The sequence below is a fragment of the Bombina bombina genome, chromosome 3, assembly GCF_027579735.1.
Source record: "Bombina bombina isolate aBomBom1 chromosome 3, aBomBom1.pri, whole genome shotgun sequence".
In the NCBI taxonomy this organism is placed as follows: domain Eukaryota; kingdom Metazoa; phylum Chordata; class Amphibia; order Anura; family Bombinatoridae; genus Bombina; species Bombina bombina.
In genome coordinates, this window is record NC_069501.1 from 84,909,941 (window position 1) to 84,936,017 (window position 26,077).

At 38.9% G+C, this 26,077-nt stretch overlaps 1 protein-coding gene across 3 annotated transcripts in view; it reads left to right on the forward strand.

Moving 5' to 3' along the window:
- The window catches only part of C2CD2 (C2 calcium dependent domain containing 2), a 376,932-nt gene that overhangs the window by 199,784 nt on the left and 151,071 nt on the right, over positions 1 to 26,077 (forward strand). For all 3 annotated transcript variants that reach the window (XM_053705898.1, XM_053705900.1, XM_053705901.1), the window contains exons 9-11: positions 1,541 to 1,608; positions 8,994 to 9,115; positions 19,335 to 19,506. In XM_053705898.1, the coding sequence (XP_053561873.1) occupies positions 1,541 to 1,608; positions 8,994 to 9,115; positions 19,335 to 19,506 (362 nt within the window). The remainder of the gene's footprint in view (positions 1 to 1,540; positions 1,609 to 8,993; positions 9,116 to 19,334; positions 19,507 to 26,077) is intronic.

Below are 26,077 nucleotides of genomic sequence, written 5' to 3' on the forward strand. Positions count from 1 at the left end.
GATTGCCCCACAATATCCGGGACGTTAGGGAAGCTATTTGAGTAAAATAATTACCTTTTCTAGTGACAAAGCATTTCTTTATTCTATAGTGTTCAAAGAAGGGCTTCTAAAATTGTAGATTTTCTAAAAAAAGAAAGCCCACAAGATTAAATAAATAAATATGTATTTGATAAAGTTTATTTTGGTTTTCACTCAAGGTACACACCTTTACAAGTATTCTTTATCTTATTTCCTTGGCTGGGGCCAGATAAGGACGGGCATAATGAAGCACTAACTGACCAACCAATCACTTTGCAGCATGTAGTATTGCATGGAACGTACACCATATAATTTTCAGGTTTAATTTAGAGGTGATTTGGAAAAATAAATAATAAAACTGTAAAGTTTCTTCACTATGCACAATGAAGCCTTTTATGTGGTATTCTCTTTTTAGTTTAATATCTATTTAAAGTGATTGTAACGTTTAATCAATTAAAGCCCAGTATCTAAAAATAATCTTAAAAACAGGGGCACTTTAATTAATTTAATTTTTTTTTTTAATACTTACCTTTTTGTTAAGGTAAACAGACTGCCGATCCTCCGCCCGCATCTCCGACTGTATTTTTCATATCAATGGCGAATCCGGCTTCCTCCATTCGTTGCGTGCGCCACAAGCTGGACGTCAATGGGGTACACAATGATTTGAGGGAGCCGGATTTGTCATCGATCTGCAAAATACAGAAGAAAAATCGGGCGGAGGATCGACGGTCCGTTTACCGTAACAAAAAGGTATTTTTTTTTTTTTAAAAAGCGTGTTTGTAAAGTTTAATAAATTAAAGTGTCCCTGTTTTTAAGAGTATTTTTAGATACTGGGCTTTAATTGATTCAACTTTACAATAATTTTAATATCTGTAACTTAGAGGAGAAAAGAAAGAGAAAATGTTATTGCATGATAACAACTAAATTGAAAACCTTTGTACAAGCCATTTATTGATTCCAGGTTTGTGCAATTAAATGCCGAACACAGAAATGTGCATTTTTATTTTTTTACTTTTTCGTGTTTTATTCTTTTTAACAGACATAATAAGGAACTAACTGTTATTTGTTTATAGGTAAATTAAGAATGTACCCTTATTGAAGAACATGTGATTCCTAGAAATGTATAGAGAGTGTCTTCCTAACATGAAATATCACTACTGATTAACTATGACATAACACAACATTTACAGTTTGTATTCTGATATTTTAGTATTACTAAGCTGGACTTCCAATGTGTCTTATCGTCCTTATTCCATGATCAATCAAAGGGGACAAAATTAAAAAAAAATGTTAGAAAAGGAGACAAAAAGAGGAAGACAGACAGGTGACACATATTTACATATGTCCTGTGTGCAGTAAAACCTATTTAAAAATGGAAATACACTCATGTCCATTTTAGTTTTGACTGTTACACAACTCATATATGAGCTTCCTAATGCTTTCTTTTAAGAGATTAGATACCAGGTTTAAGTTCCAGGCTTTCTCCAATCTGCAGAAATAAGTTTTACTTTTTTTTTTCTAGTGAGCTCAACGCAAAATCTAGGGAGATTCTTCTGCACATTTATGAAGCTGGAAAGTCAGCTGATAGTAGTAAGTATATATATATATATATATTAAAGTAACCTAAACCATTTTGTGTCTGTATATACTAGGCATTTGTTTGCTAAACAAATGCAGAATATGGCTGCAGGCAGCTGCTTTTGGCTATTTTCAGCACTAGATATATTAGTATGAAAGTACAACGCAGAACGATCTGGATTTGCACAAAATAACTGAATGTCACAGCATTTTTGCCCATGTCTAGTATATACATACAGATTTTTTTTAATTATACATATATACATACATACACTGTATGCACAAATATTTTTACACACACACACAAACACATTTATAAACATTGCACACAAACTATTTTTACACAAACATACACACACACACACACACACACATATATATATATATATATATATATATATATATATATATATATATATATATATATATAGTAGGAAATGACCCTGAATAGCATAATAACTGCAAGAACCATCTATAACATTAGCATACTTAACAGTGGGTAAATTGGAATAATGTCACATTTATTTAGCTGTTTTTAGTATTTATTACTCAAGATGCTGAGCCTTTGACATCACAGTTTTAACGCACTGTGGACTAATAGTTTATCCCATTCATTCATAAAAGAGAAACAAACGCTTTTATTCATTGTGAGTCCTATATTAGCAGACCTAGATCATTTTAAATCCCATAAAAAAATAGGAAGAAATGTTGCTCTGTGATGAACACCTTTATATCAAAAGGACACTAAAATTAGGAGTAGTTCTGTTTACATTCAGTGAGTGACATCATCAGTCTTGGCAGTGCTAAAGCGACATAAAAACCCAATTTCTTTCTTTAGACACGGTGAGTTCATGGAATCATCAATTACTGTTGGGAATATCACTTCTGGCCAGCAAGAGGAGGCAAAGAGCACCACAGCAAAGCTGTTAAGTATCACTTCCCTTCCCACAATTCCCAGTCATTCTCTTTGCCATCAGTGCAAGGAGGAGGTGAGGTTTGGTTTTCTTCCTAATGTTGTTTCGGACAGAAATATTAACCAGGAAATTGTTGTTCCTTCTCTTTGTCCTAATCCTCCTCCTTGACGTTGTGCGGGCTCTTAAATTTTGTTTACAGGTGACTAAGGACGCCAGTCTTCAGCATTGTTTGTGTGTTTTTCTGGGAAACGCAGGGGCCAGAAAGCTACTGCTACTTCTCTTTCTCTTTGGTTGAGAAGTATTATTCGTTTGCCTTATGAGACTGCTGGACAGCAGCCCCTTGAGAGAATCGCAGCTCACAGCTGTTTCTTCCTCTTGGGCCTTCAAGAATGAGGCCTCTGTAGAACAGATTTGCAAGGCTGCGACTTGGTCTTCCTTGCACACTTATTCATGTTTTTATAAATTTGACACTTTTGCCTCGGCTAAGGCTTCTTTTGGGACAAAGGTTCTTCAAGCGATGGTGCTTCTGTTTAGGTTACCTGTCTTGTCCCTCCCTAATCATCGGTGTCCTCTAGCTTGGGTATTGATTCCCAACAGTAATTGATAATTCCGTGGACTCACCGTGTCTTAAGAAAGAAAACAAAATTTATGCTTACCTGATAAATTTCTTTCTTTCGAGTCCACGGCCCACCCTTATTTTCAAACAGTTATTTTTAACTTTAACCTCAGGCACCTCTACACCTTGTGTTATTTATTTTCTCTCCTTTTCCTTCGGTCGAATGACTGGGGATTGTGGGAAGGGAAGTGATACTTAACAGCTTTGCTGTGGTGCACTTTGCCTCCTCCTGCTGGCCAGGAGTAATATTCTCAAAAGTAATTGATGATTCCGTGGACTCACCGTGTCTCGAAAGAAATACATTTATCAGGTAAGCATCATTTTTTTTTTTCTTTTTCTTTTTTTTTTGAAAATATTTTTTATTGAGGATTAAGCATTACAACAGGTGTCACAGCGCAGGTGACTGATCAGTACACATATATGTAAACATTATGTTGTTATAATAATACAGTACATATAGCTCTTGGTGGGAATGCAGAGCTTATAAATCAAGTATGTCAAGTGTGAAATAAAATGCTTGCCACATAGACCTCATTTTTGATTAATATGAATAAAAATATCAACTATGAAAACCTCATTTTTAAATAATAAGAACAGATTTTAAACTCAGGGACCAAGTAATACTTCGGTCCTATATATTAACTCAACTTTCTAGGGACTTCTTAAAGTCAGCTTAGGTATATCTGTCCATACACTTCCCCTAGTAATCTCAGTGCGCATCTCCAGGCGGGGGAGGCCCTTTATGGGAAAAAGGGAGGGAAAGGGGGAGAGAGAGGGAGAGAGAGGGAGGGGGGGCGATCAGTTTTTGGTAGGGAGTTTCAGGAAGCAGGTGCTATCGGCTAAATATCACATTTTTAACTGGGTATGAACGTTTAATTATGATAATGGGAGTGGTCAGAAACTTTACTATGACTACGTATTTAGCTGTGGTCTCCCTGATAGTTAAACCAGGTCTCCCAAACCTGCCAATATAGCTCTTCCTTATCCATGTTAGAATAGAAACTTTGTTCCATTTTGGCGTACATCTGCATTATGGATGTAATAGCTGTAATATCTGGGGGTTGGGCTTGCTTCCAGGCCCTTGCTATCGCCAGTTTCGTGGCCGCTAGGACAAAGATGACCAATTTAGAAACATGGGTTGGGACATTCCTCGGGAAGATGTGTAGGAGAGCAATTGCAGGAGTGAGTGGAATAGAGAGCCCAAGGTAAGCACAAAGGGTTTTTACTTGATTCCAGAGAGGTGCCAGTTTTGGGCAATCCCACCAAACATGTATATCTGAGCCTCTTTGCATACAATCTCTCCAGCATAAAGGAGACGTTGTAAGGAACATCTGCGACAGCCTCGTGGGAGTATAGTACCATTTTAGGAATAATTTCATATAGGCCTCCAAGGTATTTGCACAGTGTACTGTCTTTTTAGTTAGCGTCATAGCCATACATAGTTTGTTTTTCTTTTTATTATTCACATAGAACATGCAATTTTAAATAACTTTTCAATTTATTTATATTATCTATTGTGTTTCATTCTCTTTATAACCTTTGTTGAAAAGTATACCTAGGTAGGCTCAGAAGCTGCTGATTGGTGGCTTTTTGCTATTCAATATATTATATTGATTCCTTGAACAGCAAAGTCTTTAAATAGCGCTTGAAAATTTGAAAACTAGTGGAGAGTCTTGTGGAGCAAGGCAGAGAGTTCCACGAAATAGGGGCCAATATGGAGAAGTCCTGTAGACAGGAATGTGAGGAGGTAACAAGAGAGGAGGAGAGCAGGAGGTCATGAGCAGAGTGAAGTGGAGGCAGTCTGAGATATAGGGGGCAGCAGTGTTAATGAGGGCCTTGAATGTCAGAGTCAGGATTTTGTTTTTTATTCTGGAGTTTGGAGAAAGCCGCTAAATGAATTGGCAGAGAGGTGCAGCAGATGAGGAGCAATGTTTAAGGAAGGCAGAGGCATTCATTATGGATTGTAAAGGATATAGATGGCAGCTTGAAAGTCATGGGAGGATGGAGCTGCAATAGCCAAGACAGGAAAGGATAAGAGAGAGTGGATTTAAATCTTAGTTGTGTCTTGTGTGAAGAGTTGGAGAATTTTGGAGATGCTTTTAATGTGGAAATGGCAGGAATTGGAAAAAGACTGGATGTGGACAGTGAAAGAAAGATCTGAGTCAAGTGTGGCCTTAAGACATTGGTCATGCAGTGCTGGAATAATGATGTTATCAGCAGTTATACAAAGTTTGGGAATAGAGATTTTGGAAGAAGGGGGGAAAGTAAGGAGCTCCGTTTTGGAGAGATTTAGCTTAAAGTGAAAGTCAACCCTAGCGTTTGTGAAACGCTAGGATTGACCATTGAAACAAATAAAGGGGACTTTCATTCATGAAGTATAATATACTTCATGCAGAAAGCTCCTTTATTTGTTTCAAGCGAGCGCCGTTCTGAGCTGCTCAGGCAGCCCACGGCAGAAATTTATTTTGCAAATAGGTGACATTTTCATCTTTTAGCAAATAGCATGCAGGAAATCCGTCTCCAAAGGACGCCAAGCCGGATTTACTGCATGGCTATTGGCTAAGAGGTGAAAATGTCACCTCTAAAGCAAAACCGAGATCTGCCGTGGGCTGCCTTAGCAGCTCAGAGCGGCGATCGCTTGAAACAAATAAAGGAGCTTTCTACATAAAGTATCTTATACTTCATAAATGAAAGTCCCCTTTATTTGTTTCAATGGTCAATCCTAGCATTTAAAAAATGCTAAGGTTGACTTTCACTTTAAGTTAGTGAGAGGACATCCAGGATGAAATATTAGAAAGACAGTGACACAAGCTATCAAGGAAGGGTATAAGTCTGGTGCTAAGAGGTAGATTTGGGTATCGTCAGCATACAATTGATATTGAAAATCATGGGAGTTTAATTAGGAACCTAAGGATGATGTATGAATTGAGTAGAGAAGGGGACCAAGTACCTCAACAGAAAGTGGTAAAGGGGCTGAGGGTGCACTGGAGAAGGCTACAATAAAGGTACAGTTAGGTAGGAGGAGAACCACAAGAGGGCTGTGTTTCAGGTTCCGTAGGATTGGAGGGTTTGGGCTGCAGACAGATCAAGGAGGATTAACAGAGAGAAGTGGGCTTTTGATTTAGCTGCAATTAGGTCATTTGTAACCTTAATGATTGCTGTCTCTGTGGAGTGAAAAAATGGGAAGGTGAGAGATTTGGGAAAATAAAGGGTTAATCAGCACTCTTTCCTAGCAACTTAGTATACTATGCTGCTAACTGCAGCTATAGGTCTGTAATAATTATTAAGTATGCTGGGTGACTCCAGCTATATGTGGATAAGTGAATATGCTGTGTGTATATACAGCAATTATGTAAAAAATAACCTTTATTAGTAAACATTAAAAAGGTATGGGTGAAGTATGTCCACCAACAATTACCCCCTATATACCACAAAACTTGAAAACCCTCAAACAAATAAAACTAGATTGCTGGAAGCTGCTCCCCAGTGTTCCTGGCCGATAGCTGGAATCGTCGGCTTCAGGTACCAGGAGCAGCTAAGAACAGCACTCTAGATTAAAAAAGATTGGGTTCAATTATAAACAAAATTGATACTCCAAAAAAGAAGGGTGTTTGCACACAAATGCGTTTTGGCTCTTGCGTCTGAGCCTTTCTCAATGTGAAAATTTGGAAATAGATTGACAAGACGAGTGCCTCTACACGCTACGTTATAAACCACTCTAGTTATGATATTCCACCAATCATTGGTGGTTCTCAGTGCACGCCCTCCAACTTTCCAATCCTGGATTTTGTTTATCAATGACGTATATGAACTCACGATGTGTGGTAGTTCTATTGTGTGGCGATTTCATTTAGCCAATCAATACCTTGTTGCATTTGACACAGCATGTACATGTTATCTGTCATGTTGATTGCAATATTATTTCCTAACATCCCTTCTAGAAGTGTACTGTCAGACAACAAACTTGTTTCTCACCCAATAAGAAAATGTGCACCCAGAGTTAGTGAAGTGTATCCACGCATGCGCGAAAGGCGTCAGGCAATCCTGACTGTGTACCTCAGTAAAGTGTTACTATTTTGGACTGCCAATAAACAGTGTTATCCAGCATTAATCTACTCTGAGTCAGCTCACTTTTTTCCTCATCACTTAGTGAAACAATATATGTGACACAATATGAAGCAATTAGTATTAAATATATACATTTAGTCTCTATATGTAGTCATAGATCGATAAGTGGAAATATGTTATATTAATAAAAGGTCATAAAATGGAAACATTAAGTCTGACCCCACAACACATTCCACGTACATCTACAATTGTTTTGCTGTTTTTATTCATTATGGTGGTTTATGACATAGTAGCATATTAATAGCGATATATCCATCATAATACACATTTAATATAGCAAAGGTCATTAGCCCGTGAGGCATGAATAATTAAAAAAACCCTAAAGTGTGCACATAATTCTCACTCACGCACCCGCTTATATATTTTTTATCCCTTCGTTATGCTACAATCAGGCACACGCCATTTCCACGTAAAGGAAATAATATTGCAATCAACATGACAGATGACATGTACATGCTGTGTCAAATGCAACAAGGTATTGATTGGCTAAATGAAATCGCCACACAATAGAACTACCACACATCGTGAATTCATATACGTCATTGATCAACAAAATCCAGGATTGGAAAGTTGGAGGGCGTGCACTGAGAACCACCAATGATTGATGGAACATCATAACTACAGGGTTTAAAAAGGAGCGGGTAGAGGCACTCGTCAATCTATTTCCAAATTTTCACATTGAGAAAGGCTCAGACGCAAGAGCCGAAACGTATTTGTGTGCAAACACCCTTCTTTTTCGGAGTATCAATTTTGTTTATAATTGAACCCAATCTTTTTTTAATCTAGAGTGCTGTTCTTAGCTGCTCCTGGCACCTGAAGCCGACGATTCCAGCTATCGGCCAGGAACACAGGGGAGCAGCTTCCAGCAATCTAGTTTTATTTGTTTGAGGGTTTTCAAGTTTGGTGGTATATAGGGGGTAATTGTTGGTGGACATACTTCACCCATACCTTTTTAATGTTTACTAATAAAGGTTATTTTTTACGTAATTGCTGTATATACAGCCAGCATATTCACTTATCCACATATAGCTGGAGTCACCCAGCATACTTAATAATTATTACAGACCTATAGCTGCAGTTAGCAGCATAATATACTAAGTTGCTAGGAAAGAGTGCTGATTAACCCTTTCTTTTCCCAAATCTCTCACCTTCCCATTTTTTCGCTCCTCAGAGACAGCAATCATTAAGGTTACAAATGACCTAATTGCAGCTAAATCAAAAGCCCACTTTTCATCGTATACTTTAAGGGATAGCACAGAGGGTAGACTTACCTTTTATTTCCTAAAATAACGATTATATCTCAATGCCAATATAACTATTGTTGTTGCTTGTCTCTGTGGAGTGTTGGGGGCAAAATTCAGATTACAATGGATCAAGGAGGGAGTTTAATGTGAGGAAATGTGATAAACGTATATAAACAAGATGTTTAGAGGCGAGAGGGAGTAAGGAAATAGGGTGGTAGTTGGTTGTGGATGTTGGATTGAGAGGTTTTTTGAGTATAGTTGTGACTAGTGCATGCATAAGGCATGTTTAAGGCTTCATCTAGTATAATAAGGTTGATAAAGCCAGAGCTTTATACATGAAGTGCTGGCTTCTCATGGGAAATGTAAGCCACTACATGAGTGCTTGCAACCTTATCTGTTTATAGAACACTAAAATACATTTTATAATGATGAAATCTACTTTTTTTTTTTTGTACTTTTTGTACATGAGAATAACTGTGTTCTTTTTCATGACAGATCCTCCCTGGGCTTGGGCAGCTGTGCCCTTGGACCTATTTAGAAAGCAGCCTTCAGGGCGACTGAATTTCCCGCTCCGCTGTGGGTCTGGCAGCGCAACGTCTGGAACAATCACTGCACAGGTGCAGACAACATCTGCTTATTAACGTCATATTAGCAATATCAGAGCACCCAGCAATGTGCTAGGGGCATAACTGTGCCTACAATACTCTTATTATATAGAAATATACAATATAAGGTCTCTTTGATAGAGAGATTATTTTTTTCTTTTAATGTATTTAAGCAAATGTATTTAAATCCCTATTTGGCGTCTAGTGTGTTTAAAGGGATAAGTACACATTCCATAGACAGACTTTGTCAGTTGATAATCTATAAAAGGCAAGAAGTGTTTTTATGATACCCAGTAATGATTTATGCCACAGGTAACTGTTGTGTATAGAAATGGTATTTACTTACTGCCTCTAAGCAATGAAAATATGGCAGGAGAGTGTGAGAACACGCTGTGTAATCTGACAACATACGCTAAAGTTCTACAAGTGATAATACATACAAGGCAAGGTGAATGCACTTTACATACTCTTATGCAGATGTTAGCTATTAAATTCCTCATGAAAATAAAAAAAATATGCTATTAAATCCTGTGCAGTTAACAAGTTACATGCATTCTAATGACTACTGAAGGATCGTTAAAGACAGTTTTGATATAGTCAATTTGCAAAAGATCTGCATGTAATAAAAATGTATTAAAAGCACTTCAAACTTTTTATAAATTGAGGATAGATGCACCTACTGAGAATGCTTATTATATCTGCTGTGGCTAGATGTGAGGTCTTGCACTGATTTAGCAAGGTGAGGAGAAAACTGCAGCATATTTAAAGGGCAATTGAACATTATAGGACTGTATAATCAACAAAAGTTGAAAATTAAGTCATAAGTATGTGATACAAACCATCGCTGCCTCTTTGGCCAAGCACAGTGATTAAAATGTGGGTGCATAGCAGGACTGTTTTACCAATAGAGCTTTCCCCTCATTTCTTTTTCTCCACAGTTTTTGAGCTCAAATCAATCCATATTGCTTTTTTTCAGTTTTTCTTTCAATAAAGGTTAAAGGGCCAGTCTACGCCAGAATTGTTATTGTTTAAAAAGATAGTCCCTTTATTACCCATTCCCCAGTTTTGCATAACCAACACTGTTATATTAATACACTTTTTACCTCTGTGATTAGCTTGTATCTAAGCTTCTGCAGACTGCCCCCTTATTTCAGTTCGTTTGACAGACTTGCATTTTAGCCAATGGGTGCTGACTCATAAATAACTCCACGGGAGTGAGCACAATGTTCTCTATATGACCCACATGAACTAGCACTGTCTTGCTGTGAAAAACAATCATAAGATAAGAGGCAACCTTCAAGGGCTTAGAAATGAGCATATGCGCATACCTAAGTTTAGCTTTCAACAAAGAATACCAAGAGAACAAAGCAAATTTTATGATAAAAGTAAATTGGAAAGTTGTTAAAAATTGTATGCCCTATCTGAACCATGAAAGTTTAATTTTGACTAGACTGTCCCATTAATAAGTAAAGAAACCCAATTCCTTGTTTTTTTTTTTAATTTTGCTTCTTAAACTTAAAGCAAGATTTCTATTATGCTTCATTATATATTATTTTTGCGCCTTGTTCCCCCCCCCCCCCCTAACATTGCTTCTACAACGGGTATAGAACGGATTTCTAAAGCTGTTCTCCACAGTAGTTATGGAGAACTTTAATGCACGCATTTGCAGGAAAACTTTCAGTCTGGTATAAGAGAAAATAAAAAAAAAAAAAAAAAATGCATTTGTAACTTGTCTAATTAATGAGGTGTACTATAGGAAATATGACTAAAACAATCTAATTTAACCATTTTGTTAGCACACCTGTGCGCCGAGAACAGGAACAGAGTAGGAGAATTTTACAGTCAAACTTGCCCAATTTTAGGAGCATTTTGAATGATAAAAAGGAGCATTTATTCGTGTGCTCATTTTTAGGCGCAGATATAGGAGAATAGCAATGATAAATCTTATTTTTATTTTACAGGCAAGTTTGTATTTATTTTAACTAGGTAGAATAGTTCCTAAATAGTTATTAACTATTTAATAGCTACCTAGTTAAAATAAAGACAAATTTACCTGTAAATAAATCCTAACCTAAGTTACAATTACACCTAACACTACACTATAATTAAATTAATTACCTAAACTAAATACAATTAAATACAATTTAAAAAAATTATCTAAAGTACAGAAAAAAAACAAACGCTAAATTACAGAAAATAATAAAATAATTACAAGTTTTTTAAACTAATTACACCTAATCTAATCCCCCTAATAAAATAAAAAAGCCCCCCAAAATAATAAAAAGCCCTACCCTATACTAAATTACAAATAGCCCTTAAAAGGGCCTTGTGCGGGGCATTGCCCCAAAGTAATCAGCTCTTTTACCTGTAAAAAAAAGTACAATACCCCCCCCCAACATTAAAACCCACCACCCACACACCCAACCCTACTCTAAAACCCACCCAATCCCCCCCTTAATAAAACCTAACACTAACCCCTTGAAGATCACCCTACCTTGAGAAGTCTTCACCCAGCCGGGCCGAAGTCCTCAACGAAGCCCGGCGAAGTGGTCCTCCAGACGGGCAGAAGTCTTCATCGAAGCTGGCCAGAAGAGGTCCTCCAGGCGGCATCTTCTATCTTCATCCATCCGGCGCGGAGCGGCTCCATCTTCAAGACATCCGACTCGGAGCATCCTCTTCCAACGAAGTCCAACTGAAGAATGAAGGTTCCTTTAAATGATGTCATCCAAGATGGCGTCCCTTGAATTCCGATTGGCTGATAGAAAAGGTAGAAAAAATCCTATATTCAAAAAGGTATAGAGTTAGATCCTACGACACACCCGAAACAGCCAATGAATACATTTTCACCCTCTATTAGTTATCCCCAGGTTTCCCATTAGGTACATTGTCTATAATCCTACATAGGGCTAGCAAAATCAGGTTTTTGTGGCCGGTTGTGTACAAGTTAAATTCCACCTGTATTACAAGTTGAAAGTAAATGCAAACGTGTGAACTCAATCGCAATTTAGGCTAGAATGATTACCGCCACTTCAGATCTCTGGTCAACTGTTAAACAAGTCACAAAATACATCAACAATACATTTAAAAGTACAGTTACACTCATAATAACACTATCTAAAAAATATTTTTAAATAAAATTCAATAAATAGTAATAAGGGCTCAAAGATATGAGCTGTCAGGTGTTCAAAAAAAAAAAACGGTCAACAGTGCTTTTACATAGATATCCATAGGAACACATGTATAAATATAAATATATATATATATATATATATATATATATATATACACACACATATAAATACAGATATACATAAGTATAGGAAATATATATATATTTCTCCAACATAGGTGTGTCCGGTCCACGGCGTCATCCTTACTTGTGGGATATTCTCTTCCCCAACAGGAAATGGCAAAGAGCCCAGCAAAGCTGGTCACATGATCCCTCCTAGGCTCCGCCTTCCCCAGTCATTCTCTTTGCCGTTGTACAGGCAACATCTCCACGGAGATGGCTTAGAGTTTTTTGGTGTTTAAATGTAGTTTTTATTCTTCAATCAAGAGTTTGTTATTTTAAAATAGTGCTGGTATGTACTATTTACTCTGAAACAGAAAAGAGATGAAGATTTCTGTTTGTAAGAGGAAAATGATTTTAGCAACCGTTACTAAAATCGATGGCTGTTTCCACACAGGACTGTTGAGAGGAATTAACTTCAGTTGGGGGAAACAGTGAGCAGACTTTTGCTGCTTGAGGTATGACACATTTCTAACAAGACTTGGTAATGCTGGAAGCTGTCATTTTCCCTATGGGATCCGGTAAGCCATTTTTATTAAATAAGAATAAAGGGCTTCACAAGGGCTTTAAAGACTGGTAGACATTTTTCTGGGCTAAAACGATTGATATATAAGCATTTTTAATAGTTTATAGCTTTGAGGAGTTATTTTATTCTTGGGAATTATGTTAAATAACCGGCAGGCACTGTATTGGACACCTTTTTCACTGGGGGCCTTCTCTAATCATAGGCAGAGCCTCATTTTCGCGCCTCTATTGCGCAGTTGTTTTTGGGAAGCAAGACATGCAGATGCATGTGTGAGGAGCTCAGATACATAGAAAAAGCTTACTGAAGGCGTCATTTGGTATCGTATTCCCCTTTGGGCTTGGTTGGGTCTCAGCAAAGCAGATACCAGGGACTGTATAGGGGTTAAATATAAAAACGGCTCCGGTTCCGTTATTTTAAGAGTTAAAGCTTTCAAATTTGGTGTGCAATACTTTTAAGGCTTTAAGACACTGTGGTGAAATTTTGGTGAATTTTGAACAATTCCTTCATACTTTTTCACATTTTCAGTAATAAAGTGTGTTCAGTTTAAAATTTAAAGTGACAGTAACGGTTTTATTTTAAAACGTTTTTTGTACTTTGTTATCAAGTTTATGCCTGTTTAACATGTCTGAACTATCAGATAGACTATGTTCTGTATGTGGGGAAGCCAAGGTTCCTTCTCATTTAAATAGATGTGATTTATGTGACACAAAATTTAGAGAAAATGATGCCCAAGATGATTCTTCAAGTGAGGGGAGTAAGCATGGTACTGCATCATCCCCTCCTTCGTCTACGCCAGTCTTGCCCACACAGGAGGCCCCTAGTACATCTAGTGCGCCAATACTCCTTACTATGCAACAATTAACGGCTGTAATGGATAATTCTATCAAAAACATTTTAGCCAAAATGCCCACTTATCAGCGAAAGCGCGACTGCTCTGTTTTAGAAAATACTGAAGAGCATGAGGACGCTGATGATATTGGTTCTGAAGTGCCCCTACACCAGTCTGAGGGGGCCAGGGAGGTTTTGTCTGAGGGAGAAATTTCAGATTCAGGGAAAATTTCTCAACAAGCTGAACCTGATGTGATTACATTCAAATTTAAATTGGAACATCTCCGCGCTCTGCTTAAGGAGGTGTTATCTACTCTGGATGATTGTGAGAATTTGGTCATTCCAGAGAAATTATGTAAGATGGACAAGTTCCTAGAGGTCCCGGGGCCCCCCGAAGCTTTTCCTATACCCAAGCGGGTGGCGGACATTGTAAACAAAGAATGGGAAAGGCCCGGCATACCTTTTGTCCCTCCCCCTATATTTAAGAAATTGTTTCCTATGGTCGACCCTAGAAAGGACTTATGGCAGACAGTCCCCAAGGTCGAGGGGGCGGTTTCTACTCTAAACAAACGCACTACTATCCCTATAGAAGATAGTTGTGCTTTCAAAGATCCTATGGATAAAAAATTAGAGGGTTTGCTTAAAAAGATGTTTGTTCAGCAAGGTTACCTTCTACAACCAATTTCATGCATTGTTCCTGTCACTACAGCAGCGTGTTTCTGGTTCGATGAACTAGAAAAGTCGCTCAATAAAGATTCTTCTTATGAGGAGATTATGGACAGAATTCATGCTCTCAAATTGGCTAACTCTTTTACTTTAGACGCCACTTTGCAATTGGCTAGATTAGCGGCGAAGAATTCTGGGTTTGCTATTGTGGCGCGCAGAGCGCTTTGGCTAAAATCTTGGTCAGCGGATGCGTCTTCAAAGAACAAATTGCTTAACATACCTTTCAAGGGGAAAACGCTGTTTGGCCCTGACTTGAAAGAGATTATTTCTGATATCACTGGGGGTAAGGGCCACGCCCTTCCTCAGGATAGGTCTTTCAAGGCTAAAAATAAACCAAATTTTCGTCCCTTTCGCAGAAACGGACCAGCCCCAAGTGCTACATCCTCTAAGCAAGAGGGTAATACTTCTCAAACCAAGCCAGCCTGGAGGCCAATGCAAGGCTGGAACAAAGGTAAGCAGGCCAAGAAACCTGCCACTGCTACCAAGACAGCATGAGATGTTGGCCCCCGATCCGGGACCGGATCTGGTGGGGGGCAGACTTTCTCTCTTCGCTCAGGCTTGGGCAAGAGATGTTCTGGATCCTTGGGCGCTAGAAATAGTCTCCCAAGGTTATCTTCTGGAATTCAAGGAGCTTCCCCCAAGGGGGAGGTTCCACAGGTCTCAATTGTCTTCAGACCACATAAAAAGACAGGCATTCTTACATTGTGTAGAAGACCTGTTAAAAATGGGAGTGATTCATCCCGTTCCATTAGGAGAACAAGGGATGGGATTCTACTCCAATCTGTTCATAGTTCCCAAAAAAGAGGGAACATTCAGACCAATCTTAGATCTCAAGATCCTAAACAAGTTTCTCAAGGTTCCATCGTTCAAAATGGAAACCATTCGGACAATTCTTCCTTCCATCCAGGAAGGTCAATTCATGACCACGGTGGATTTAAAGGATGCGTATCTACATATTCCTATCCACAAGGAACATCATCGGTTCCTAAGGTTCGCCTTTCTGGACAAGCATTACCAGTTTGTGGCACTTCCATTCGGATTAGCCACTGCTCCAAGAATTTTCACAAAGGTACTAGGGTCCCTTCTAGCGGTGCTACGACCAAGGGGCATTGCAGTAGTACCTTACTTGGACGACATACTGATTCAGGCGTCGTCCCTACCACAAGCAAAGGCTCATACGGACATTGTCCTGGCCTTTCTCAGATCTCACGGGTGGAAAGTGAACGTAGAAAAAAGTTCTCTATCTCCGTCAACAAGAGTTCCCTTCTTGGGAACAATAATAGACTCCTTAGAAATGAGGATTTTTCTGACAGAGGCCAGAAAATCAAAACTTCTAAGCTCTTGTCAAGTACTTCATTCTGTTCCTCTTCCTTCCATAGCGCAGTGCATGGAAGTAATAGGTTTGATGGTCGCGGCAATGGACATAGTTCCTTTTGCGCGAATTCATCTGAGACCATTACAACTGTGCATGCTCAGTCAGTGGAATGGGGATTATACAGACTTGTCTCCGACGATACAAGTAGATCAGAGGACCAGAGATTCACTCCGTTGGTGGCTGACCCGGGACAACCTGTCACAGGGGATGAGCTTCCGCAGTCCAGAGTGGGTCATTGTCACGACCGACGCCAGTCTGGTGGGCTGGGGCGCGGTCTGGGAACTCCTGAAAGCTCAGGGTCTTTGGTCTCGGGAAGAATCTCTTCTCCCGATAAATATTCTGGAACTGAGAGCGATATTCAATGCTCTCAAGGCTTGGCCTCAGCTAGCAGAGGCCAAATTCATACGGTTTCAATCAGACAACATGACGACTGTTGCGTATATCAACCATCAGGGGGGAACAAGGAGTTCCCTGGCGATGGAAGAAGTGACCAAAATCATTCAATGGGCGGAGACTCACTCCTGCCACTTGTCTGCAATCCACATCCCAGGAGTGGAAAATTGGGAAGCGGATTTTCTGAGTCGTCAGACATTTCATCCGGTGGAGTGGGAACTCCATCCGGAAATCTTTGCCCAAATTACTCAATTGTGGGGCATTCCAGACATGGATCTGATGGCCTCTCGTCAGAACTTCAAGGTTCCTTGCTACGGGTCCAGATCCAGGGATCCCAAGGCGACTCTAGTAGATGCACTAGTAGCACCTTGGACCTTCAACCTAGCTTATGTATTCCCACCGTTTCCTCTCATCCCCAGGCTGGTAGCCAGGATCAATCAGGAGAGGGCATCGGTGATCTTGATAGCTCCTGCGTGGCCACGCAGGACTTGGTATGCAGACCTGGTGAATATGTCATCGGCTCCACCATGGAAGCTACCTTTGAGACAGGACCTTCTTGTTCAAGGTCCGTTCGAACATCCGAATCTGGCCTCACTCCAACTGACTGCTTGGAGATTGAACGCTTGATTTTATCAAAGCGAGGGTTCTCAGATTCTGTCATTGATACTCTTGTTCAGGCCAGAAAGCCTGTAACTAGAAAAATCTACCATAAAATATGGAAAAAATATATCTGTTGGTGTGAATCTAAAGGATTCCCATGGAACAAGATAAAAATTCCTAAGATTCTATCCTTTCTTCAAGAAGGTTTGGAGAAAGGATTATCTGCAAGTTCTTTGAAGGGACAGATTTCTGCTTTATCTGTTTTACTTCACAAAAAGCTGGCGGCTGTGCCAGATGTTCAAGCTTTTGTTCAGGCTCTGGTTAGAATCAAGCCTGTTTACAAACCTTTGACTCCTCCTTGGAGTCTCAATTTAGTTCTTTCAGTTCTTCAGGGGGTTCCGTTTGAACCCTTACATTCCGTAGATATTAAGTTATTATCTTGGAAAGTTTTGTTTTTGGTTGCAATTTCTTCTGCTAGAAGAGTTTCAGAGTTATCTGCTCTGCAGTGTTCTCCTCCTTATCTGGTGTTCCATGCAGATAAGGTGGTTTTGCGTACTAAACCTGGTTTTCTTCCGAAAGTTGTTTCTAACAAAAACATTAACCAGGAGATAGTCGTGCCTTCTTTGTGTCCGAATCCAGTTTCAAAGAAGGAGCGTTTGTTGCACAATTTGGATGTAGTTCGTGCTCTAAAATTCTATTTAGATGCTACAAAGGATTTCAGACAAACATCTTCCTTGTTTGTTGTTTATTCTGGTAAAAGGAGAGGTCAAAAAGCAACTTCTACCTCTCTCTCTTTTTGGCTTAAAAGCATCATCAGATTGGCTTATGAGACTGCCGGACGGCAGCCTCCTGAAAGAATCACAGCTCATTCCACTAGGGCCGTGGCTTCCACATGGGCCTTCAAGAACGAGGCTTCTGTTGATCAGATATGTAAGGCAGCGACTTGGTCTTCACTGCACACTTTTACCAAATTTTACAAATTTGATACTTTTGCTTCTTCTGAGGCTATTTTTGGGAGAAAGGTTTTGCAAGCCGTGGTGCCTTCCATCTAGGTGACCTGATTTGCTCCCTCCCATCATCCGTGTCCTAAAGCTTTGGTATTGGTTCCCACAAGTAAGGATGACGCCGTGGACCGGACACACCTATGTTGGAGAAAACAGAATTTATGTTTACCTGATAAATTACTTTCTCCAACGGTGTGTCCGGTCCACGGCCCGCCCTGGTTTTTTAATCAGGTCTGATAATTTATTTTCTTTAACTACAGTCACCACGGTATCATATGATTTCTCCTATGCAAATATTCCTCCTTTACGTCGGTCGAATGACTGGGGAAGGCAGAGCCTAGGAGGGATCATGTGACCAGCTTTGCTGGGCTCTTTGCCATTTCCTGTTGGGGAAGAGAATATCCCACAAGTAAGGATGACGCCGTGGACCGGACACACCGTTGGAGAAAGTAATTTATCAGGTAAACATAAATTCTGTTTTTTATATATATATATACATATTTATTTTAAAGGGACATCGAAGTCATTTTTATTTAGGTATCATAAATAAATGGATACTATGAAAAGTATTTACGACTGGCATTTTGTTAGAATATTGTTTTGAAGGCCCTGAACACACCCTTTCATATGCCTCTTAAGATATTATCTTACATCCTTTGTTGTAACCAATAAGGGCAATTATAAACAAGTGCCTGCACATATCAGCCAATTACTGTGCAGCATGTAGGAGTGTCAGAGTTGCTTTCCACAGAATACACTCCAGCCTCTCTTGGGAGGGGTAGAAACATTAGAGTTTTCATAATTAAATTACTTTGAAATCAAGCAAAATAATTAATGAATTTTGCATCACAAATTTTTAATATACATTAGCAAACATTTTATGAGAAATAACATTTTGAGTTTAGTCTCCTTTTAATGTCCCTTTAAAGGGCCACCAAAGTCAAAATTAAATGTTCATGATTCAGACAGAGCTTGCAAGTTTAAGCCTTTCTAATTTGCTTCCATTATCAAATTGGGCACTGTCTTTTTATATGCACAATTTGTAAAGCACTGGCTTCTAATGAGCATGTGCAGAAGTACACAGCATATACTACGTATATGAGTCTGTGATTGGCTGATGGCTGTCATATGATAAAAGGGGCTGGCAAATTGAAGAACATTTTGAAAAATGTCAGAAAAAAATCTGCTTATTTAAAATTCAGAGATATATTGCATTGTCTTTTTATTATGCACTTTATTATGCAATTATACTGTATTTAATGGCCGTTAAGATGTAATCATTTAACTAAAATGTGTAAAAATAACAACTTTCCTGTTCCAGTAAAAATAATGTGTCATCATATTTGTTTTGTGTAAACAGCAAGCATACTTTTTTAGTTTTGTCGACATCATTTTCAGTCTTCGAGTCGATCATTTATTTAGTTTTCTGTTACTTATTTGTATTGCTTTAAAAAATAATGTCATGTAATACCTATTATCTTTATTTTAAGTTTTTATATATAGAACCAAGTGACGTGAAGTCCTGGCCAATTCCGGCCCCAGTACCTGCAAAGAAGGTTGAGAAGGACCGTACTGTTATGCCTTGTGGGACCGTGGTTACCACAGTAACGTCAGTGAGTTCGAAGCCTCGTGTGGATGGGAAGAACTTGGGTTTGAGTAATGGTGAGAAACAAACTGTTTATTTAGAAGCACTGGCCTTCCTGTTTTGGTTCTATATATAAAAAATCTACAGAGTTTGTCTTTCCCTTACTGTAATATGAAAATATATATGTTTTACTTTATTAAAGGCACTTAATGTATCATCAAGTGCCTTTAATATCTTCTTTTGCAGCCTTTCTTGTTTTTAATAGGGACAACGGTGATACAAAGATAGTTGTCATCTTTGGTGACAAAAATACTCTGTGCTATAACTATTTTTTACTGATTGAGCTTAACAGTACATCCTTTTTTAAATAGGATTTACTAATTTATACTGCGTTATGGCCAGCACTGCCTATTGATGTCACCATGATCACATGAGCAAACCAATCACAGCGCTCAGACCCTTCATACTACAGTGTGACATTGTGTGTGCGTTTAAGTCTTATCAATGCTCTGTTTAGCTCAGAATTCGAGCATTGTTCCTTGTATAATGTGTCATTGTTTGTACAGTCCTTGTACCGCTCTCTACAAATGTTTGTTTTTAATGCAGTAAAATAGCTGTAGATGTGGAGATACTCTGCCATACTATCTATACACAGTAGGGAGCAAATGTCTGAGTCTGCTTTCATATCTAAAAAACAAAGTTGTTTGACAAAATATACAGTATTTATTTTATAAATGTAAAAAAATATGTGTCTGTATTTGGTATCACTACCATGTGCCTCATTGACAGCTTTACCTCTGCCTGACATTAATTCAGCTAATTTGTGCAGAATTTTACATTACCTATTATTGCAGCACTTTCCCGAGAGTGTTTAGCGACATTGGGCTAGATTACGGAGCACTAACGAATCAGCCATTACAAGTGGCTGGTTATTGCTACCGTGAGCTGGTAGAAATACATATTAGCACATATTAACACGTACATATATATGTATTTATATTTGCTGTCATCGTTGCGCGACTTACCCCCTTCTCTGGCGATGAAGTTCGGATGCCTTCTCTGACTGCATCAGAACAAGGCTCCCATAGGAGCCTATGGAAGCGTGCTCTTGTAAAAGCGATGCTTCCCAACGATGTGAATGCATGGACGCGTTTGCATTGCTGAAAACTTCTTCACAGATGGGGTTAATGGGATATGAAACAGTGCTTCTTTAGTGAAAATGTCTAATTAAAGTAAACATAAAAAGAAAACAGATTCTGTAAAAAAAAACAAAAAAAACCCAGCAAATAACTTACTTTTCTTTCCTATGGCATGGAGAGTCCACAACGTCATTCCAATTACTAGTGTGATATTCAACTCCTGGCCAGCAGGAGGAGGCAAAGAGCACCCCAGCAAAGCTCTTAAAGGGCCATGAAACCCACATTTTTTCTTTCATGATTTAGAAAGAGAATGTAATTTTAAACATCTTTCTAATTTACTTATATTATCTAATTTGTTTTATTCTCTTGATATTCTTTGCTGAAAAGCATATCTAGATATGCTTAGTAGCTGCTGATTGGTTGCTGCACATAGAAGCCTCGTATGATTGGCTCACCATGTGCATTGCTTTTTCTTCAACTAAGGATATCTAAACAATGAAGCAAAATAAACAATAGAAGTAAATTGTAATGTTGTTTAAATTTCTATTCTCTATCTGAATCATGAAAGAAAGATTTTGGGTTTAGTGGCCCTTTAAGTGTAACTTCCCTTACCAATAATCCCCAGTCATTATTTTTGCCTCTTTCAATGGAAGATGTGCAAAGATGGTGTCTGAAGATATTTAATCCTTTTATGGGTACTTTTCCCTGTTTTTCATATACAATTTTGGAAGATCATTGACCATACTATGATTAACATAGTAGGGAGAAATATAATATACTTTTATCATAATTACTAAATATTTTCCACTATATTCAGCCCAAGTAGCAATTACAACACAATTTAGGTTATAACCATATATGGATACGCCAAAAGTTGACTTTATTTAATAATCACATGTGACAAGAAGAACCAAAAAACCCCACTGTTGTGGTAAATATCAGTAGACAGTGATAACTGTTCTCGGTCTTCCTTACTACATAAGTGACTCAGCAACCTCTGTGGTATCATCTATTGGTTAAGGATTTGAGTGCTGCAATATTGCAGCACTTTCAGTTTGCACCAAGTACTAGTACACTTTAGATTTTTTGCCTCCAAGTATTATTTAAACTTTAGGTCTATTACTTTAATCTAGTGAGGGCCAACATATATAAGGCCACTATAGGTCACCCCATTCTCTTACTGACCTAAGTAACAACTTTATCCATTTCCTGGTGTGACTATATCGAGGAAACGACTCTACGATTCAGCCCAATCGTCTCCAGTTGTTTTTATTGCACCCATTTTTTTAAATAAATCTAATAAAGTTTAATTTTTTAAAATGTATTTTGTCGACGTATACCCTCCTATAAACATATACACGTTTTTTTGTTGGATTTGAGTGCTTAAAGTGTATTCTTTTTTGCCTCTACTTCTTATCTGCTTTTGTGTGCCAATACACAGCACCTTTGGGCTATCTGGAAACTTTATATAAGGCCAACTCGATATTATTCTAGGCCCATCCCTCATATAACCATTTATTAGTAGTGCCTTTACTCCTCCCTTTTTGTAAAAAACGCTTTTAGCTCCATATCTTTTTTCTCTGCGTGAGGGTCAGAAGCGCTTTCTCAATTTCTTATGCCAGGTCTCTTAGTGTGGAGACTTTATTTTAGGGAATTTATTTTTCTATCTGTGAGTGATTTATAATGCTTTGTTTAAAGGGACACTGAACCCAAATGTTTTCTTTCATGATTCAGATAGAGCATGCAATTTTAAGCAACTTTCTAATTGACTTCTATTATCAATTTTAATTCGTTCTCTTGCTATCTTTATTTGAAAAAGAAGGCATCTCAGTTAAGGAGCCAGCAAATGTTTGCTTCAGTACCATGGACAGCACTTGTTTATTGCTGCTGACCAATCAGCAAGGACAACCCAGGTTGTTCACCAAAAATGGGCCGGCATCTAAACTTACATTCTTGCTTTTCAAATAAAGATACCAAGAGAATGAAGAAAATTTGATAATAGGAGTAAATTAGAAAGTTGCTTAAAAATGCATGCTCTATGTGAATCACGAAAGAAATTTTTTGAGTACAGTGTCCCTTTAAGTAGGTCACTTTATCTTAGTGGTCTTTTAAGCTGTTTTGTTCGCATAGACTTAACAGTCTTTTATGCGTATACACGTTATTTAAGTCTCTTTTAGAAAATGGGACCATTTTGTCAGTATTTTTATTTTCGCTGCATTTGTATTTTTTGTTACTAAATTATACAATGCGTTTTTTATCATGACATTTCAAGGCAGTTACTGCCATCTTGTGGCAGTTTTTATGTATATGATCAGTCACATTTTAATTTATATTTATTTTTTGTGTATTCATATGCATAGGAGTCTCTCTTTATATTCGGAGACTATCACGCTGTTGGTAGCAGGAAAGATTCTGCCTACCTAGGGCCCTAAAATTATAATTTATTTTATATTGAGTTTTCCCTGTCTGATACAGAGATTCCATGTATTAATCTCTCTCATATGAAGTTTTTTTTCATATGTCTGTATCATATGTATTCCTTTTTTTTATGTATGGGGACTTTTTGTATGTTTTACTTTTTATTTTTCTATGTTTTTAGTATAGCCATTTAATATGATATTTTTCCTCCTATTGAGGCGCCTATTTTATATAGATGACATGTATGGTTTTCATGTATCTTTCTCAGTTTTTTCTTTGTTTTTTTCAATAAAATTCTCTACTCTCAGAGTATCAAGCTGAGATAGAATCAGCAGCAGAGGTTTCAGGATTGTCTCTAGACATTGCTGTGTCCTTGGAACTAGGGCAAGCAATCCAAGAAGCCTTCCGCTGAGTCTAATTCAGTACGAAGAATTCGCCCCTGATCCAGTTTCTCGAATCAGGTAGGGGCTGGACTTTCCTTTTTCCAACAGGCTTGGATTCGAGTTGTCCAAGACCCATGGGTAGTGGAAGTAGTCTCCCAGGGTTTCAGTATAGGATCCAAATCTTGCCCTCCCAGAGGCAGATTTTTCCTGTAAAGATTATCTGCTATCCAGGTGAAGAGAGAGGCCTTCTTAAACTTTGTAAAGGTCCTATCTTCTCTGGGGGGTGATTGTTCCAGTACCCGAGATGGAACAGAGTCAAAGTTGTTACTCAAACCTTTTTGTGAGCTGTGGACATAGTATCCCAGGGTTACAAAATAGGATTAAAATTTTACCCTCCAAGGGGCAGATTTCTCCTGTCAAGACTATCCACAAACCAGGTAAAGAGTGAGGCATTCTTAAACTGCGTAAAGGACCTTTCCTCCCTGGGAGTAATTGTTCCAGTTCTTCTAGGGGGAACAGGGTCAAGGATTCTATTCAAATCTCTTTGTGGTTCCCAAAAAGGAGGGAGCTTTCCGTCCCATCCTAGACTTCCTATTCGTTCCATTCTTCCATAGGTTCAGGAGGGTCAGTTCATGAAAACCATAGACCTGACGGACATGTACCTTCATGTTCCCATTCACAGGGATCATCATCCGTTTCTGAGATTTGCTTTTCTGGACAAGCATTTCCAGTTTGTTGCACTTCCGTTTGGTCTAGCCACGGCTCCCATAATATTCACAAAGGTTCTGGGGGCTCTATTGGCTTTGGTCATATCCCAGGGAATTGCAGTGGCACCTTATCTAGACAACATCTTGGTTCAGGCATCACTTTTTATCTAGAAAAATTTCATACAGAGATCTTTTTTACGTTCCCACGGGTGGAAAGTGATTCTGGTAAAGAGTTCTCTAGTTCCTGCCATTAGAGTGTGTTTACTAGGAACAATTTATAGATTCCCGGTCCATGAAGATTTTCCTGTCGAACGTCGGAAAATCCAAACGTCATGCTTCTTGCCTTTCTCTCCAGTCTGCTATTCGTCCATCAGTGACTCAATGCATGGAGGTGATGGGTCTGATGGTTGCTTCCATGGACAACATTCCTTTTCCTCGTTTCCATCTGCACCCTCTGCAACTTTGCATGCTCAGTCAATGGAACGGAGACCATTCAGATCGCAGAGGATAAATCTGGATCCCTTAACAAGAGACTCTCCCTAGTGGTGGATTTCACAGGAACATCTGTCTCGGGACACTTGCTTACTAAAACCTTCTTACGTGATTGTGACTACGGACACCAGCCTGTTAGGCTGGGGAGCAGTTTGGGGCTCTCTAAAAGTTCAGGGCCTGTGAACTCGGGAGGAGTCTTCTCTTCCCATAAACATCTTGGACTTGAGAACAATCTTTGATGCTTGGCCTCAATTGTCTTTAGTCCAGTTTATCAGATTCCAGTGGGACAACATCATCTCAGTGGCTTACACCAACCACCAGGGAGGACCTCGGAGTTCCTTAGCCATGAAGGAGGTAACTCGCATTCTGCAGTGGTTGGAAGCTCACAACTGTCTTCTATCTGCCATCCACATTCCAGGAGTGGACAACTGGGAGGCGGATTGTTTTTTAAGCAGACAGACTTTTCATCCCGGGGAGTGAGCTCTCCATCCTGAAGTATTCTCAATGATAACCCTTAGATGGGGGGTTCCAGAGTTGGATCTGATGGCGTTTTGTCAAAATGCCAAGCTTCCAAGGTATGTTTCAAGGTCTAGAGATCCTCAGACCGCTCTGATTGACGCTGTAGCGGTTCCTTGGAGCTCTCTCTGGCATACTTGTTTTCTCCGTTTGCTCTCCTTCCACGAGTCATTGCTCGTATCAAACAGGAGAGAGCATCTGTAATTCTAATAGCTCCTGCATGGCCTTGCAGGATCTGGTTCGCGGATCTGGTGAAGATGTAATCTCTTCCACCTTGGAGGTTACTTCTGAGTAAGGACCTTCTAATTCAGGGTCCATTCCTCCATCCAAATCTAGATTCTCTGAAGCTGACTGTTTGGAGATTGAATGTCTAGTCCTGTCTAGACGTGGTTTTTCTGAGGCAGTCATTGATACTACGCTTCAGGCTCGTTAACCTGTTACTCGCAGGATTTACCATAAGGTATGGCGTAAATACCTTTTTTGGTGCAAATCAGGGTTTCTCCTGGAGCCGGGTGAGGATTCCCCGAATTTTATCTTTTCTTCGGGATGGCCTGGAGAAAGGTTTGTCAGTCAGTACTCTGAAGGGTCAGATTTCTGCACTGTCTATTCTTTTGCACAAACGTCTGGCAGATTTACCAGATGTTCAAGCTATTGTTCAGGCCCTGGTCAGAATCAGGCCTGTGTTTAAACCTGTTGCTTTTTCTTGGAGCCTTAACCTAGTTCTTAAAGTTTTGCAGCAGGCTCCGTTTGAGCCGATGCATGTTGTTGATATAAAGTTGTTATCTTTGAAGATTTTGTTTCTTCTTGCTATTTCTTCCACTTGCAGAGTTTCTGAACCTTCAGCTCTGCAGTGGGATTCCCTGTACCTTATTTTTCATGCAGATAAGACAGTCCTTTGTAATAAATTAGGGTTTCTCCCTAAGGTGGTGTCGGATTGAAACAATAATCAGAAAATCGTTGTTCCTTCTTTTTGTCCTAATCCTTCTTCTCTTT